Genomic DNA, 18,605 nt, shown 5'->3' on the forward strand with positions numbered 1-18,605 from the left:
AAACCCACATCTTCTTTATTACCGTTTTCCGATCAAACAGTTTACCGTTTTGATGATGACGCTCTCAAGCTCCACAAAGGAAAGCTTATTGACCACTTGAGCTCTGTTCTTCAAAGACTTGAGCTCCATCAACGGCAGCTGAAAGCAGAGTTGAGCTCTGTTCTTTGTCATGACGAGGCCTCCACCAAAGGCGTGTCTTTCACAAGCTTGCTAGAGTTGAGTTCGGCAGGTCCATGCTTGATGTCTGTTGCAAGACGTGTCTTAACTCGTGCTTGAGTACACTTGGAAGTAAAGAGCTTAGCTTCTGATCAATCACTCGGATGGAAACGAGACGCTTTCAAGCTCCACAAAGGACAGCTTCTTGGCGACTTGAGCTCCAACGTCAATAGACAGTCTGTGTTTCTTCTTCATCATGACTGATTTTGAGAAGTGGAGATTGCAACATCTGGCGAGGCATGCTCCAGCTTGTTACTGCCGCTGTTGTGATTCCACTCAGCTTCACAAGCTTGTTCACTGCTCAAGACTCATTCCAGTCGCCTCTCTCATCCGTCTTTAAGCTCGGCCTCGGACAGTAGCAATCACGTGATGACCTTGGTAGTAACGATCTGATCTCCGCACCCGGCTTCTTACGTTTCACCGCCATGACGTCTTCAAAAGCTCCGTCAACAGAAGCTTGTCGCCAAGTTCTCAAGACTCCGTACCGGCTTTGTTCTCGACATTCATCTCATCTCGTCACTCATTTTGTATCTTCAGCGAGGAGACATCATGATCAATAGAGAATACAGTGAGATGTCCATTGCCCGGCAAGAAAGTATGCACACGCCACTAGTGTCTTCAAGGGATCATGGGAGTCACGAGGAAATAGACAACAAGATGCGCAGTCACACGTTAAGCTTCAGATACATCAAGTTCTACGAGCTTTTACTCATCTTCAACACGTGTCATCATGTTTTCATCAAAGCATGAACCACTCCAGATTATCATCACGAGACAAGCACTTTCCCTTATACAAACAGAGTAGAGAAGACGAAGAATATGAGACGCTCTTTGCAAATGATGGCAATTTGGTCACAGTCCTCACAACTCTCTTGGCGACTTCATCGTCACTGATCACCAACTCAACAGCACAAGCCGGCACATTTCTCAACATCATCATAGCCTGACGAACACACAAGCCAACAACTTTCTTGGCACACACGATCTCAACACGAGACTTCGGGTCAGCAATAGTTCAGTAAACGTGTATTTTAGGTACAAGTTTAAATTGAACTTGCTTTTTATTAGGCACGAGTTTGCGGTCGACTCGCTTATTGTTAGACACAAGTTTACAGAAACTCGTCTTTGGCTAGGCATGAGTTTACAGAAGCTCTCCTTCTACTAGGCACGAGCTCTCAGTAAACTCGCCTCTGTCTTAGCATGAGTCAAGTAAACTTGTCTTTCGCTAAGCACGAGTTTAAGGCAAACTCGCTTATTACTAGACACAAGTTCGAAATAAACTCGCCTAAACCGTCATAGGCATGAGTGTGTCTAGTTTTATATAATGTAACAGATGCCCAGGTGATTTGTGTTGGCATAGTGGTTAATGTGTGTAAGAGTAATTTTGTGTCAAAGGTTCGAATCTTAGGATGGCATTTCAATAATTTTTTATTGTTTTGAGGGATCTCTTGTTTTAATGCAGCGTAAAAAAGTCTTTGCGGACTCATTTTCCTTCTGAGACTTCCCGTAACCCTAATACGCAGCAACTCAACATTATTTTTTAATTTTCTTGAGTTTTAATCAAACAAAACCAAACATCCTTTAAAAAACACACAGAATTTTCAACAAAACTCAGTTTCAATTCAACCCTAGTTTGTTTCATGATCTAGTCGCTATTAGAAAAGCTCCGATTTTATCTCCGATCAGGTCATCTCGCCACGCTCCGTCACCGCCGTGCGTAAACTCTCGGCCGATTTCACGGTTAACTCGCCGCGTTTTCGATAAAAACTTTATTTTTGCGTTCATCAACCAAGCAAGATGTTTCCCTTCGCCCGTAAGATGTCGCCCTAAGAATTACTTGTTTTCCTTTGTCCAAGAAACACAGTAACACCTTCGGTTGATCGTTTTCGTTTTGCAGGTGCACCGACAGTCGTGTTGTGGGACACTTTTGATTTCCCCATCATCCCTAAAGATGATTTCACTGCAGTTTTTCTGATCACTAAATCGGCTCTTGAAGAAAAGGGTATTACTAGTCGTATTTATGGTGGCGTCAATTTCAGGGCTATTGTTGGTGACACGACCGAGTATCATGGATTTCCTATCTTTTGGATAGACAAAGGTGAGTTATCTTTGGCCCTCTTTCTTTCTTTCTTCTTGTTTTTTGTGTGTATCTATTGATTACATTTATTATATCCACCAGCTAAGGACAAAGATGATAGACTTTGGAGCATCATTACATTCTTACTTGCTCAGGCGAATTATTATTTAAAGGGAGAAACATTCTTGAATTTGTTGCTAGTCGTGGGAGACGTATCTGAACACGAGGGGTTTCAGAGGACTATTCGCTTATTAAATTCCAGAAGCAAATTCAATGTTCTTCTAGCACAGCCTCCTCCTCAAAATGCAAGCTCATCATCAGGAGAGGAGGAGCTTTTTGACAAAGACTGGCTCTGCTCCCGCCTTGCAGCTGGAGAACAACTTATCAACAAGTTGGGCATAGGGAAAACCTTTGAACCACCTTTGAAACTTATTCCTTCTCATCAGGTTGCTCTTACTTCTCATCAGGTTGCTCTTCCTTCTCACCAGGTTGCTACTAAGTTGTCATTTGCAAAGCCATTATGCCTTAGTAAACATATGGGTAAGAATAAGATCTCTTGCTTGTCTTTATTATTATTATTTTTGCTGATTTTTGAATGGAATGGATCATTTTCTCTCGCAGCCGAGAGAGCAAGAACATGCGTCTTCTGGGACACTGTGGCTTACCCACTCCCTGCTGGTCTCCATTCTAATGATGTTTTGCAAAACATTGAAGATGCTCTTTCTGAAAGGGGTTATTCTGGCCGTGTCTCAGTCACGGCTTTTCTCAATGATCACCCCTCCCCCCCAGGCTTTACTGGATGTTACGTCTCTTACCTAAATGATGGTGAGCTCTCTCTTGTTTTTTTTTCTTTCTCTAATTAATTTGCTATTTTTGTTTGATCTTAGTTTTACATCTAATGTATGAATGGTCTCAGGAGAGAGAGATGCGCGCCATTGGCAGATTGCACTGCACTTGCTTGCTGCTGCTCGTCGCACTAGGATTGAGCCATTAAATCATATGCTACTCATGGGAGACATCTCAGGACACATTGAGCTCTTAAGGACTATCTACTTGTTGAATTTGAGATTTTCCTACAATGTTATCTTAACACAGCCTCCTCCTGAAAACTCATCATCAGGAGAGCCACTTGGTAAGGACTGGCTCTGCTCAAGCCTCTCAGCTGGAGACAAACTTCTCAGCCAAATCGAACAAAAATTAATCATGAGCACAGTTGTACAACCTTTGACTCCTTGGCAGGTACTTGCTCTTGCTGTTTGTAATCATGATTGCTTGCTTTTGTTGTTGTACATCCTGTCATCTCCCTCTGATCTATATGCCTCAGGAGCGATACAAAGCTGCAACCACGGTCGTGTTCTGGGACCTTGTGGATTGCCCAGTACCTGTTGGTCGCACTGCTGTTGTGGCTTCACAGATCATTAGATCGGCCTTTGAAAAAATGAGTTATTGTGGCACTGTTACCATCCATGCTTTTGGCGAAGTGAGTAATCTGGATCCGCTTGTTTCAGAACTAAGAGATGTGGAGTATCATAATGAAAACACACCCACACCCTCAGGTGTATTCCTTGAAGATATGAATCCATCCAGAATCAGGTTTCATCACACACCCACACCCACACCCACACCCACACCCACACCCACAGGTGTATTCTTTGAAGATATGAATCCATCCGGAATCGTGTTTCATCACACACCCACAGGTGAATTCCTTAAGCTCTCTTACCACTCAACTCTTTCTCTCTTTTTCACTTATATGTCTTCTTTATCTGCGTTTTATGTGTATATGTATTGTTTCAGCACATAAAGACGCTAGACGTGAGATGATGCGTGATGAATTACGCGACTGGGCACTTGGTAATGATGCTCCAACAAATGTGATGGCTATCTTACGAGACACCTCTGAAGACAAGATCTTTACCGGTTATCTTGACGTATTGAGATCGATAAATTATAATGTTGTCATAGCACAGCCTCAGAACGTGTTAGGCCAGCTTTTCGATTTGGAATGGCTTTGCTCAAGACTTGGAGACAGATTTCTCCCTCGAACGAGAAATCCAGCCTCCTACGATAAATCCCGATTTCGTTAGATTTTCCATGCAGAATGTCTCTCAAGACTTGAAGAAGTTCAACCTACTACTTACCCTCCAAATTAATCTTTTTGTTTGTTCGGCTTGTTTTCTAAAGTGTTTTATTTGGTTAGCAAATAAAAAACTCGTTGTGTAGTACTTGTCTCGGGCTCTGTTTGTTCGAAACCTTTCATTATTTTGGTGAATTAATTTGTGGAGGTTAAGAGTAACGCTAGTTGACATAGACTACATGACACGTATAGGAATCGCTTAGAGCATCCACAATGGGATCTCTTAAGGGAATCCTTAGAGGGTGTGGAGCCCACTTTCTTAGAGTTTGTGCAAAAAAAAATTCTTAAAATCCTTTAATAAGGATTGATCCTTACACTGTTCACGGGTCCCATTGACTACGTGGCGGTCCGTGAATGGTCATTTTTAAAAAAAAAAAAAAAAAATCCAAAATATCCAAGATTAATCTGAAATGCCCTTGTGCTAAGGACTCCAATGAGTCTCACCATTGCGGATGGTCTTAGAGCACGTTTATCGGCATGTCTTAGCCGTGCCCCTTACCATTAAAAAAAATAATAATAACAAAGATGGAATTAAAGTGAAGGCATGTCCCCTAATTAGGCCCACGAAGTCACGTCTCTTGGGGAGACGTGCTGCAACGCTATTGGAGAGAGGAACGGTGGAGTCGAGATTCTTTCTTTCCTTTCTCTTCTCGGTTTCTCTCCTCCTCGACGACAACGGCGATTTCGAAAGTCGTCTCGTTGGATCTCGTGGACGTCTCTGTTGGCTTCTATCGTTGACGGTCGATCTCGTCGACGTCTCTATCGGTTTTTCTCTCCCTCTCGGTGGTTCTCTTCGAAAGAAACGACGAATTCTCTCCCTCTCCGTCGATCTCGTCGAAGTAACCGGGGATTTGTCTCCCTCTTGGTGGATGTCGTCGAAGGAAACGGCGATTGCTCTCCCTATCGGTGGCTCTCGTCGAGGATGGAAGACGGTGACCTGTCAATCGGTGGCTGTCTTCGAGGAAGCAAAATGGCTCTGTCTCGCTCGTGGTGGCTCTCTAAGACGAAGACAAACAGCGATTGATTCTGAAGGGAATCCAAAGGTAAAGCGTCTCTTTGCTTATTTCAACTATGTTTGTCTTTGATTTTTGTTGTGAACCGTAAAGAAATAGAAAAACTCTAATAATTTTAATTTGTTTTATGTCTTTGTGTCGTTAGATGGATGGATCAAGAGGCATGATCCTGGCATGATCCATGATTGATCAAGAGGCGTGAAGTGGGCACAAAACCTGTCTCTTTGTCAGACAAAACCATCACGATTGCAAAGGTAAATCCCTTCTCACTCATCTGGTTAGAAATGTGAATGAGATTTAAGTTGCGAATGTTGATGATTTTAATTCTAGTTTGCAATGATTTTAGAACTGTATAAAACCTCTGTCTTTCCTCGGTTATTGCCTGATCGGATCTACTAAGCAATGAATTTAGAACTGGATGTAACAATGTTTATTTGGTCACTGATGTTTTGAATGGACGGTAACCAGTTTAGTCAAGTTGTTAACGAGTTTACTCTAGTTTGAAATGTAACTGAGTTGTTGTTTTGTGTTAGGTTAGGTAATAAATGGAGTGGTTATTGTGAGATAATGGTTAGCTTAGGTAATAAATTGTTGTGTGATGAATGGTTGTAGTTATATGTCAACTCGTTTATGGTTGGGTGTGTGTGATCAATGCTTGAGCCTTCTCTTCTTTTCTTTATCAACGTCCTTGTTGAAAACGAGTTCTTGTCTTCCCTTCTTTCTCAGCTTCTTTCTTTTCTGTCTCTCATCCTTGAGCTTCCTTTCTATATGGATTCCAATCCATCTACCCAACGCTCTAAATTTGTTTAACTACTTCATAGTCAACAAAGTATCTCCTTCGGTAACTATGAAGACTGTCACTGTAATAACCCTCACGAGCAGATATAATTTTGGTCGAGAAAATTCTTTAAGATCAGTTTGAAGATTGATCGATCATAATTTAAATAAAAATCGACACGGTGAATTAATCTCGACGGAGCTGTCTTTTGGTCGAAAAACCATCTCTTGATGGTTCTGGTCGAGTGTTAATTATTATTGTTGATTTTTATTCATGCTGGGCGAGTTTATTCAGAGCAGGACAAGATTCGAATGATGAAAAATATTTAGTCGAAACAGTCCGAAAAATATCGACAAAAATCTAAAAATTATTTCTGAACAGTCACATGCTTTGCACCTTCTAGCCTACTTGCTTCCTCAGTAATTAGGTCACATGACCTGCACCTACTTGCTTGCCTGCTTGCTCATTATAAGTCACATGCTGGTCACAAGGTACTTGCTTCAGCTGCTTGTAGCTTTCTTCATGGGAAGGAAAAGTTCAGATGCTTGTGCTGCTTGGTGTGCTGAAGCATGTCTCCACCTGTCTAACCTCAGTTTTGCCTTGTGTGGGAGTAAACCCTCATCTGAAGTAACTCCTTATGCTTTAAAACACCTTCTTCTCTCCTCTGGACGTTCATAACCTGTAGCATAAGAGAAATTTTCAGAGAGAAAACAATGAGAAAGAAAAGAAAAAGTGAGAGAAAAATCAGAACAAAAAAATATAGAAAAATTAGCCACGACCTTAGATGACTTTGTTCCATCCTCTAGCTCAGTTCCCTGCTGTGTAGAAAATCAGAAGTCCAGCCATGAGTTCAGTTTCAAGGGGAGGATTATCTGAGTTCATATGGCCATCAGTTGCTGTTGTCAGTGGTCGAGTAAAGTTGAAGGATAAGACTGTTTCATCAAGTAAAACCATTTTCTGTCTAGGTGGTTGTGGAGTTTTGCTAGATCGGTCCAGTCACTCCTTGTAGCCGCTCAGTCACTTGGTCTGAATTCAGATATCAAGGAGAGTGGTCGGATCAGTCAGATAATTGTGACTGTTTTGAATCTCAAGTGTACCGGAAGTGGAGTGTGATTAGCTTGAGCTCGAGTCTAGTCTTGATTAGCCAATTTCAAAGAATCAAAAGTGAGTCTAGATAGATGATTGATGAGTACTGAATGAATATTTCTTGATTGAACGTACTGATTGTAGATGATTGATAGGCTTTGTCTCTTGATCAATATTGAATTGGTAAGTGTTTACTTAGTGTAAACACTTATTAAATATTTATGAATGATCATAGAGGTTTATTCCAAACATTAGTATTTGTTCTCAAGTACTAATACAAATGTATAGTATTAAATATAATTAAGTATTGAAGTATTAATCATGTGAAGTCTTATTATAAACATGTCTTTCAAAATATTCCCGTATGAATGATGATTACCGTGAATTGGTCATGCGATATGGAACAAGGTCACGAAGACACGATGATGGGGTTGCACCCTGGAGGCCGTGTAACTGCATGCAGCGTTAGATGTTCAATTTTTGAATATCTGATGGCGATGATGGTGATGCTAACTCGTTAGACTCGTTTAGCCTTTGTGGTTTCTCGGGTCTGGTATATATATACATATATATATATACATATATATATATAAATATGATTATATGAATGATATGAAAGACGGGAATAGGAAGTGAGGTATATGATTAGATTCACAATGATGGAATGATAGTCGTTATATATAAATATCCAGATATGGAATATATTTCCACTGCATACAAATGAAGATGATTGCTTGAGATATTATTAATATATGTTGGGGTGCGGGACTAGGCTCACTGAGTAAACTAGTTACTCATGACTCATTTGTGATGCAGGTAACCAATAGGCGGGAGACCTTACTCTAGGACGGGAAGGAAAAACATTAGCCAGCAGTAGTTTTATTATCCTTAAAAGTCATTTTGATATATCTTATGTATAAGATTTGTTGACCGAAAACCTCGAGGTTAATTTATAACAAATTTTGAAAGATGCTTTTAAATGATATATAAATAATGTTTTTAAAGTACGGGTTTCATATGATATTAGTCCTTGTCCGGACGAACTAACTATTGGGTATTGCTTTTTCGGGTTGAAAAGCCCAGAGTGATATCTGATAGGAGCGTTGGTGTTCTTTGGTTGTACGTCTAAGGTGATCGGAAGTATTATGAGAACCTCGGATCGACCATCGAGAAACATCGACCGTGTCATTTCCGGTCATCTATGGTCGGGGGTGTCACAGTCACGAATTCTCTTCATCACAACCTTACTTTCTTCACACTCAAGGAACCGCAGATGGTGGCGAGACAGCTTCAGATCGTAGAAAGCGAAGGAAGTGGACGCCGGCTGATGATATCTTGCTCATCAGCTTGTGGTTTAACAAGAGCACGGATCCTGTGGTTGGCAACGAACAAAAATCAGGAACATTTTGGAAAAGAATTGCCGCATACTTTGCGGCAAGTCCTCGGGTTGCTGGCTGCGAAGAGAGGGAGGCTAACCATTGCAAGCAGCGTTGGCACATGATCAATGACCTTGTGTGCAAGTTCTGCGGTGCGTATGAAGCTGCTACCAGAGAGAAAGCTAGCGGCCAGAACGAGAATGATGTTGTGAAACATGCTCATACAATATTCTACAACAACTACAACAAGAAATTTACTTTGGAACACGCTTGGAATGAACTACGCAACGACCAGAAGTGGTGCGCCTTGAAGACTGCTAAAAAGGATGTAAGCTCGAAGAATAGGAAGTGTGAGGATGGAGCTGATTCAGAGACCTCTCAATCTACAGAGAACAAGCGTCCCCCGGGTGTGAAGGCCTCAAAGGCAAGTGGTAAGAAGAAGGTGGTAGAGGAGAAAAAACTTGAAGGGTTTGAGACAATGTGGACGATCTAGCAGCAGGATTTGGCCGCTAAAGAGAAGCTGTATAAGATGATTATGCTTCAATGTCTTTTAGGAAGAAATGAACCTCTTGCTGACTATGAAGAATCACTCAAGAAGAAGCTCATAAATGACTTGTTCTAAATTAGCTTCCGTGTTCTTCTCTGTTCTGTTTCATGTTTAGGTTGTGTGTTCTTCTCTGTTCTTGTAGTGTTCTTGTTCTGGTTGTTTTAATATTATATTGTTCTTGTATGTTTAAACTGTTCTTGTTCTTGTGATGAAGGTTATTGTTCTTCTGATGCAGAGTGGAGTGCTCCTGTGATGCAGAGTGGAGAGTTCTTGTCGTGTCGTCGAGTCTCTTGTACTCTTCTGTCACGAGAGTGGAAGAGTGTGACGAGTCTATCTTGTTTTGTTTGTCACGAGTTTGTCCTAGTCTTGTAGTGTTGTGTCACATGTCTTGGAATGTTGTAAGTCTTGTAGTGTTCTGTCACATGTTTTGTAGTGTAGTGTCCTGAGTCGAGTCTTGTTCTCTATATAACATTAGCTTATGCATACGTTTTCTTTCACAAACTGATCTCTCCTTCTCATTTTTACAAAGATCATCTCTCGTTCTTAACAAACAAATCAATTCATCTCCTTTCATTTGATCATCTCCTTCTTAACAAACAAAACAAAACAAAGATCATCTCTTCTTTACAAACAAAGACCAAATGCAATAACGGCTGGTTCTCTCCACGTATTCTCACGGACCAAGTTCGAACAAGCCAAACCAAACCAGGACCATCACTTTACTTGGTAAGCCAACATCAAATCGATGTTTCAATTCTTTTCTTTAGTTGCATTACATCAACCATCATCAAATCATCAACATTATAGAATTCTAAATCATCAACATTATAGCAGCTCGTAAATGACTTGTATTTTAAATCATCAACATTATAGAATTCCATAATAATCTATTGGTGAACTATTTTTCTATCTCTCTTGGAAGATATTTAATTTGAGACGCAAAAAGAAAGTTCCAAATTGAGTTGAAAATATCTACTGGAAAATGAATGAAAGAGGACAAAATATTTATAAAATAATCAACATTGTAAAATCATCAACATTATAAAATTCTAAATAAATGACTTGTATTCTAATGTTCGTCTATTTTGTTTCTAGATTCTGAAACATTTCATGGCGTCTTCTTCTCATAACGATTAGTTGGATAAAACATTTGATCAATATTTTGATCAAACATTCGAGAATCTGGTCAATGCTCACGGTGATCAAGAAACCGAAAGAAAGACAAGGAAAAAATAGTTTTTATCGAACGAAATCGCGAAGAAGGTCATCCCCAGTTATGGAATGATTATTTCAGTGACACTTCAACATGTCCAGATAATCTATTCCGACGACGATTTAGAATGAACAAGCCATTGTTCATGCGTATTACCGCCTCTCCAATGAAGTTCCATTCTTCCGTCAAACGCAAGACGTTACCGGAAGGCTTGGTCTCTCTACACTTCAAAAGTGTACGGCAGCAATTCGTGTCTTGGCATATGGTTCTGCGCTTGATGCGGTCGATGAATACCTCAGGCTCGGTGAAACCACAGCTCGGTTATGTGTGGAAAATTTTGTGGAAGCAGTAATAGATTTGTTCGGTGATGAGTACCTAAGGAGACCAACGTCGGATGATCTTCAACGTCTACTTTATATTGGAGAGCTTCTTGGGTTTCCCGGGATGATAGGAAGCATCGATTGTATGCATTGGGAGTGGAAGAATTGTCCCACCGTTTGAAAAGGGCAATATTCTCGTGGTTCGGGAAAACCCACAATCGTTTTAGAGGCAGTTGCTTCATATGATCTCTGGATATGACAGGTGTTTTTTGGACCTCCATGTACCTTAAATGATATCAATATTCTTGATCGCTCATATATTTTTGATGACATAATAAAAGGTCAAGTTCCGAAAGTGCATTTTCGTATATTTTAAAAATCTCAAGTTTTTACATTTACCTTATGTTTAGTGTCTGTTTTGAACAAGATCACATGTGTTTTCCATGATGTTAGAAGTCTTGCTATTCTCTTCAATCCTTTATTTTTTAGTCATTCCTTGTATTGACAATGTTCAGGCTGCGTCTTTGGTAAAAACTGGTCTTGAATTCTGTATTGAATGAAAGAAATGGTTGACCAAAAAAAAATACATCAAATTATTTTGGACATAAAGACTGAACATCCCATAAGAAGAATATTGCATTTAATTATAAAATATCTATGGAAATTATGAACTCATTAAACGTATAATCATCTTATATAAGAGAAACATAAACTAAAGCTAAAATATACTTTCTGATTTTTTACTGCTACAAATTAAGAAGGAAAATATAAAAGGGCTAATTTGCCTAATAGCCATATATAGTGTGTAAATTAGGTAACTACCATTGATTTTGACATAATTTAATGTCAGACATTTACACCACTTCCCAACCGGTTTTACCCCTTCCCTTACCAAGTTCTCAGTCAACATGTATGATAAGAGATGATGTTTCAAGTTGCGAGAATAAGAGCATATGGTTAAGAATGGATCTCTAATATTCTTTAAGAAAGAAGAGTCATCCACGTTATACATTAATTGACCATATATATATACAACGATTATTCTATTCCATATCAGCAAAGTATTATATGATTATGATCTCACCCAAAACCTCTAATACTAAACATTATCCATCTCCTACCCATAAATTAATACTAAACCTAAATCCCAACTTCAACCCAAACTCACCCCAACCCCTAAATACTAAACTTTAATTTTAATCAATAAATCTTAAACCCAAATATAAACCATAAATCAAATAATAAACTCAAAACCAAAATAAAATGGACCAAAAATAAATAACATAGTACATATGGGTTAAATTATTAAATGTCAATGATTGCATGGAATAAGTTAATGCCGACCCCAATCAAACTCCCTCATGTTCTTAATACTAAACCCTAAACTCTAATCACTAAACCCTCATCCAAAACCCTAAACCCAAATATAAACCTTAAACCCAAATAGAATGTAAAAAAAAAAAAATAACATAGAACATATTGGTGGAACTTAAATGGAATAGAACACAATAACAAAAAACTGTTCATCTTCTTCCACATGCGACATGAATACTAAACCCTAAACTCTAATTACTAAACCCTAAACCCAAAACCCAAATATAAACCTTAAACCCAAATATAAACCCTAAACCCAAATAGAATGTAAAAAAATAAATAACATAGAACATATTGGTGGAACTCAAATGGAATAGAACACAATAACAAAAAACTGTTCATCTTCTTCCACACTCGACATGAATTTACTTCAAATTCATATACATACATGTTTCGGCATCCTCGTGACTGTCGCTTTTAGAATCCGAGAAGCCTCTTCTTTTCGTCACCGATTAAACCTCCTAAACCGGCCTTCTCCTCCACAAAACTTCTCCTAACACATACCGTAACGTCTTCATCGTTCAAATCTGCGGAAGAATCTATTCACTTTTCCAAATATTAGCAATGAAAATAGTCGTGGGCATATTATCCGAAACCGAAAGTCCGAATCGGAACCGAACCGAAAAATCCGAGACCGAAACCGGACCAAAAAATACAAAATCCGAACGGTTCCTATATTTCTAAACCCAAAAAACCGAACCAAACCGGGACCGAACCGAAAATCGAACGGGTATCCAAATATTTTGAATATATTAAAAATATTAATTATTTTGATTTTAATATATATGAGATATAATTTATAAATAAAAACATATCTAAAAAAATTCGAACTATCCGAATAACTCGAATATTTTTTCGGTATTTCCGGGTTTAACTCCGGTTTTCGAGATTTTCCGGTTTTTGGCTTTAAACCCGAACCAAACTCGAATTATTTGTAATACCATTCAACTTTGGTTTTTATAAAGAAATAGAAACCCGACCCACCGACATTATCCGACCCGAACCGATCCGAAAAATGTCCGGTTCCTAAACATCCCAACCCAAATAACCCGAAAACCGAATAAACCGAACCGACCAAACCTAAAATCCGAATCCCCAGCACTAGTCAGAAACAAAAACTGAATTGGCTTAGTTTGTGGACGGCTTAACGGTGATGAAAAATTGTGACAAGTGGTCATCGATGTTTATCTTTGGGAAAATCGATCGCTTTATCAAAAATGGTCCATTCATGAATGGTCACGCTGTACTCAGTATGTCATCTTATTCCAACATAAAGAATCCAGGAATATATGTGTGTATATGCCATCTTTTATTGTATTTCTTATAGATATATGAAATAATATGCTGGATATGCAAATTATTATTTTTTTGTTTCTTGAACATTTGGATATGCAAATTAATGCATCATTTGTTCAATTACTTGGAACATTTGGAGCTATTCAAGACAATGATATGAACACCAAATACGGATACACCACTATAAGCTTTGGCAATGTACCACCATGAGCTTTGGCAATGTTGTTGATCAATTCCATAATTAGTACTGTCTTACCCGGTGTAAGAATGTAAAAGACTTCAGAAAATCCTTAACAAACATATGGTTTCCGACATTAGAAAAAAAAGCTCAGAAAAAGAATATATATATCGTCCGTAACCGACAACTGTTCATCTAGAGACTTGAGATGATGACAAAATTTTTGGAAAAGGGATCAAATTCAAATAGCAAAACGTCAACTCTAAAATTATATATAGTTTTATTTTAAAAAAAACAATAAGAAGAATCATAGAATTTTGAGTACGTGATCATTGAAGTAAGGTCCTTTTTTGAAGGAATATATGTAAAATCATACAAGAAGACGGAGAGGAAATGGGCGTGAAAAGAGAACTTGAGCAGTATATTATAGAGATGTGTCATGCATGTATATGACAACGATATATATGCTTTAGGAGGTCCCAAAGTTCGTCCACTAGTTCTATGATGATATTATTTGAACTGATCCTATTAGAATATAACTAACCATTCGGTTACATCCGTTTTAGTGATATCATCAGCATTAGTTTCGATTCAAAGCAATGATGAGTAAACGAATTATTTAGCCCTTTAAGCTTATTAATCATCAAAAGATCGTTACATCCAAATAAGTATCTGATCCAGATAACTAGTTCTGCTCGAATCAAAGTGAGAATGTGTCTCGTACATCAAATCCTAAGAAACAATTTCGACTGGTGACATGTAGTGTTAGAGTTGAGTGACAATAAAATTTACAATTTGATGTACCTTGGAGTAAAAAATATGTGATAAAAACTGTAGATTTATGTAAGGAGTCCGCTGTAAAAATATGAATTACTACATTATCAATATGATTGGTACCATTTTTGATGTATAGGTTGCAGTACATATTATTTTTTAAAAATATGAATAATATTTATAAAAATTTAATAAAAATATTTAAAAATAAAATACATAAATTAAATTAATTAAGGATATTGATATATAAAGCTCCCATATATATACAAATAATTTATGTACATATATTTTAAGGAAACCTTTAGTTACCAAACAATATTAAAATAATTGACTATTTAAGTCGAACTTATTCAAATAATTTATTTACATAAATTTTTAATCACCAAAGAAAATCAAAAACTAAAATTACAGAATATTGTTAACTAATTAAAATGGAAATATGTTTTTTAGAAAAGTGTTTTACATAATTTTCAGAAAAAAAACTTTGGCTGACAAGTAAATAACCATATTAAATTGTTAAATATATTGTATTAATTAATATAAAGTAAACGTACATAACTACATGATTATGTATCGTAAATTTTTAAATTTGTTAAAATGCAAAAAGTAGACGTGGGGTAGTTAATAGTCAAACCTAATTTTTTTTAACTCAAATCCTAATACATAAGATTTTTGTTGATGTTGATTTAAGATTTGAGTTACCATTTTTATAAAGGCTATAACTCAAAATCGTAACTCAACAATAATCAATTATAACTCAAACACACTTCAAAATTATAAAACTAATTCATTTCAAAATTATAAAACTAATTCATGATTGATAACATGATTGATTTATACGCTTAACTCAACCTAAATCAAAGTGTAATACATGTTACCAATCATAGTACAAAAAGTAAAAAGTAAAATTTTGATCTCTATATCATCAAAACATATTTAGATTGTTAGTTGTAAAAAATGTATTAACTATTAAGGTGTGTTTGTCTAAACACATTAAAATAATCATTAAGCTAATTAAACTACTCATAGTTAAATTAGAGAACCAAGGTAAGGAGAAATGATCCTCATTAGCGACTGAAATCTATTAGCTAAATATATTCGCAACCCACTGATAAGCATAATTATCCTAAATACTTGCATATTTATTTTTTCATCACTTAATGAAATACTAGACCATCACCCGCCCAACCGAGCGGGTATTAATTTTTTTATGTTTTTAGTTTTTTTTTGTTTATATTAAATAATGCATTTGTAATATTGAAACATAAATTTATATTGAAAATTAATCTTTGCAGTTATAGTAAATATAAAAATAAAAAGTTTAATAAAATATTCTGATATAAATTTTAAATTTCCTAATTAAAATAATTTAGAGGTGGTCATATTTTGTTTCGAATTTCAAAATCTAAGCTTCCTTAAAGACAAATAAAATAAATTTATAAATACATAACATATAAAAAAATATTTTGAACTATAATTTCAATTAAAATAAATTTGTTAAAGAAAAATAATTTTGCTGTCGTTATTTATTTCTAGAGTTTGAACCGTGACTGTATAAATATTTGCTTTCGCTTTAATTTTTTTCTTTGTACTAATGGTATTATATATATATAAATTAAATGTATTACATAACTGTTAATATAACATTTTTAAACATAACAATTTTATTTATTACTTTGAATAATTATATTTTATGATTTTAATCGTCTATTATAGCACAATGTATCATATAAACAAATCTAATACTTATAACTAATTGGACTTATATTATGAAAGCATTATACTAATATATGAATAAACTATTTTATATTTTATTTATATTTTATTTATATGTTATATAAATTGATTATGATGTGTGATTTTTTTTATTTTATTATTTATAACTTATAAATATTAAAAATATTGAATATGTTAATACAAAACATATTAAAAAAAATATTTTGGTTACGATTTGATGAAGAAAAACTATTATTTAAATTTTGGAAAGACATTAAATGCTTAAATCTATTATTTAAATTAGGAAAAGACAAACATGCTTAAATATATGTTCAATAAATATCTCAATGGCATTCTAATGTAAATAAGTGGTAAAACTAAGGGGTATTTCTATCTTGTACTTCTCTTTTAATAATATAGATTCTTGATTAGGTACTAAACAAATTTTGAGAGAAATATTTTGATTGATACTAACAGATTGCAATCATCAATGGTTGCGGTCAAAATTGAAAGGAGATAAATTCGAATGTTACTCTATCACTACAAGAAAACAACAAGTTTCCTACAGACGATTTCGTCGAAAATCTGTCGGAATAAGCCATTTCCGACAAATTTCTGACGAAAACAGTCGTCGGTTATGTTTAGTCGGAATTTCGTTGCAATCTAATACTATAAAGTAGACAATTCTCTCTTTCTAGAGAGCCACGTCATAAAATCAGTAAACTGCAGGGCAACACGTGTCCACTTTAATCTGTACGCTTCGTTTCATTAGTTCGGTCGTGTCTGTATTTGTAAGATCTGGGCTTTCGTTAAGCTATTTTAGTTTCTGTGTGTATTGGCTAAGAAGGTATTGGGCTACGGTTGATTTAATACAGGCCCGTAACTTGAATAAGAAGACCGTAAGCTTCTGGCGTTGTGTCTCCTTCTTCTTCGTTTTCGTGTGTCGCACTGAAAAGCAGCCGTTTCTTTCTTTTTCGTGTTTAATCTCTCCATTAATTCAATCACCACGATCTAGCCTTGAATGCATGCTTTAATTCCGAGTCGGTGAATCTGAGATTATAAATAGGTGAGAATTCTTCCTCTTACAATCATCTTGTCGGCAGCGAGAAGGCTAAGTCGGTAGCAGGACTGTCTGTCTCCGAGCTCAAAGAGCATATCACACCGTCTCTACAGAGACGGTTAACAACCTCCGTAATAGGCTTAGACAGAGACACCTGCAGCTCCTCCATACATCCGGTTTGTGTTTCTCATCTTCTTCTTCCCAATCTATATGTAGTGGTATGGGATTATTTGTTCTTTTACCTGTTTCTGATTTCTTTAAGACTGAATTTTGATAGTGGCTAAGTACTCGGTGGCGCAGAGCGACGAATCTGGATTTTCGTTGTATTCTTTTGGGACACACCAGAAAGGTGAGTGAGAAGTTGCATCTTATTGGTTACATATATTCTGCAATTTTTTTTTTTTTTTTTTTGGTAACAACATATATTCTGCAAATATATCTTTGTATTCCTCCACTGCAAAGTATATCTTTTTATTCCTAACTATCCATCTTTATTGGGTTTTATAGCTTATGATTAAGTGTTTAGTGTAGCCAATCTTTGAAGCTTCATTCTTGGAGGAATATAAGTCTGAACGTTCTATACGATTCGAATAGTTTTCCTGTTTGAAGTATTTGGTAGAGATCCTAACTTTTTAACTTTAAAATGTGTGGATTCACAGGTTTTTTCTTTCGACTGGACGGCTGAAATGAAGTAGATTGTCAGTGCATCTCAACAAGAAGGGCCTCAACTAGAAGAGAAAAGTGATGGAATATGGAAAGACGAAACCAATGGGCGAAGTGATGAAGCTTCTGCATTTTTGGGAAGCACAGAATGCGAACAAGCATGGTGATCTCATGGGTGTTTATATTACTTTGGTGGATGAAAAGGTGTATTTTAATTAACTTAAGCTCTGATATTCTACACCGAAAATAAATCTTATTTGTATTAACTCCACGGAACAATTTTTTTTTTCTATTAGGTTTACCGAGAAGACCCGTTTTGTTGAGATTGCAGAGGCATTTTAACCCTATCCCTACGTCGAATCTCTCTTTTTAGTTACAACATAGTCAACTCTCAGGACAAGACAAACAATAGCGAAAGAGCCTTCTTGGCATGTTCGTGGCGTCTTTGTCACTTAAGATTTCTCTCACACACATCTCCTTTAAAACAGAGATATTGTCTTCAAGCTAAGCTACTGTGAATGTGTTTGCTATAATCTTACTATGCTTTGTAAATGGACTGCAACATGTATAACTAACTTCACAATGAACCAGGCAAAAAAGACTTTGAATTCACGAAAGAGCTTCTACGGTTAAAGGGATTTGTGATAGTGGTTCACTTAATTAATGGAGTCAGTGCTTTACAACAACTGTGATTAAGGGATGCGGGCTCGCCAGATTCCTCATTACCAATTCCTTATATTATTTCATGCCATTGGTTCTCATTACCAATTCCTTATAGCTT

At 36.5% G+C, this 18,605-nt stretch overlaps 2 protein-coding genes across 3 annotated transcripts; both read left to right on the plus strand.

Moving 5' to 3' along the window:
- Positions 1–1,756: 1,756 nt before the first annotated feature.
- LOC103835180 lies at positions 1,757–11,264 on the plus strand. 2 transcript variants are annotated; one of them, XM_033278090.1, is made up of 11 exons: positions 1,757–2,029; positions 2,114–2,314; positions 2,396–2,833; positions 2,915–3,118; positions 3,210–3,532; positions 3,618–3,849; positions 3,937–3,993; positions 4,091–5,473; positions 5,589–5,697; positions 9,445–9,956; positions 10,326–11,264. In XM_033278090.1, the coding sequence occupies exons 1-8, from the start codon at positions 2,014–2,016 to the stop codon at positions 4,378–4,380; spliced, it is 1,761 nt and encodes a 586-aa protein (XP_033133981.1). In that variant the 5' UTR covers positions 1,757–2,013; the 3' UTR covers positions 4,381–5,473; positions 5,589–5,697; positions 9,445–9,956; positions 10,326–11,264. The 2 variants fall into 2 exon arrangements, with proteins under 2 accessions (XP_033133981.1, XP_033133952.1); XM_033278061.1 differs by having other exon boundaries at positions 1,764–2,029; positions 3,618–3,993.
- On the plus strand, positions 7,066–10,944 carry LOC117127077. Its single transcript, XM_033276305.1, has 4 exons — positions 7,066–7,165; positions 8,572–9,114; positions 9,445–9,515; positions 10,570–10,944. The coding sequence occupies exons 1-4, from the start codon at positions 7,066–7,068 to the stop codon at positions 10,942–10,944; spliced, it is 1,089 nt and encodes a 362-aa protein (XP_033132196.1).
- Positions 11,265–18,605: the final 7,341 nt, after the last annotated feature.

Source organism: Brassica rapa, chromosome A01 (genome assembly GCF_000309985.2).
Source record: "Brassica rapa cultivar Chiifu-401-42 chromosome A01, CAAS_Brap_v3.01, whole genome shotgun sequence".
In the NCBI taxonomy this organism is placed as follows: Eukaryota; Viridiplantae; Streptophyta; class Magnoliopsida; order Brassicales; family Brassicaceae; genus Brassica; species Brassica rapa.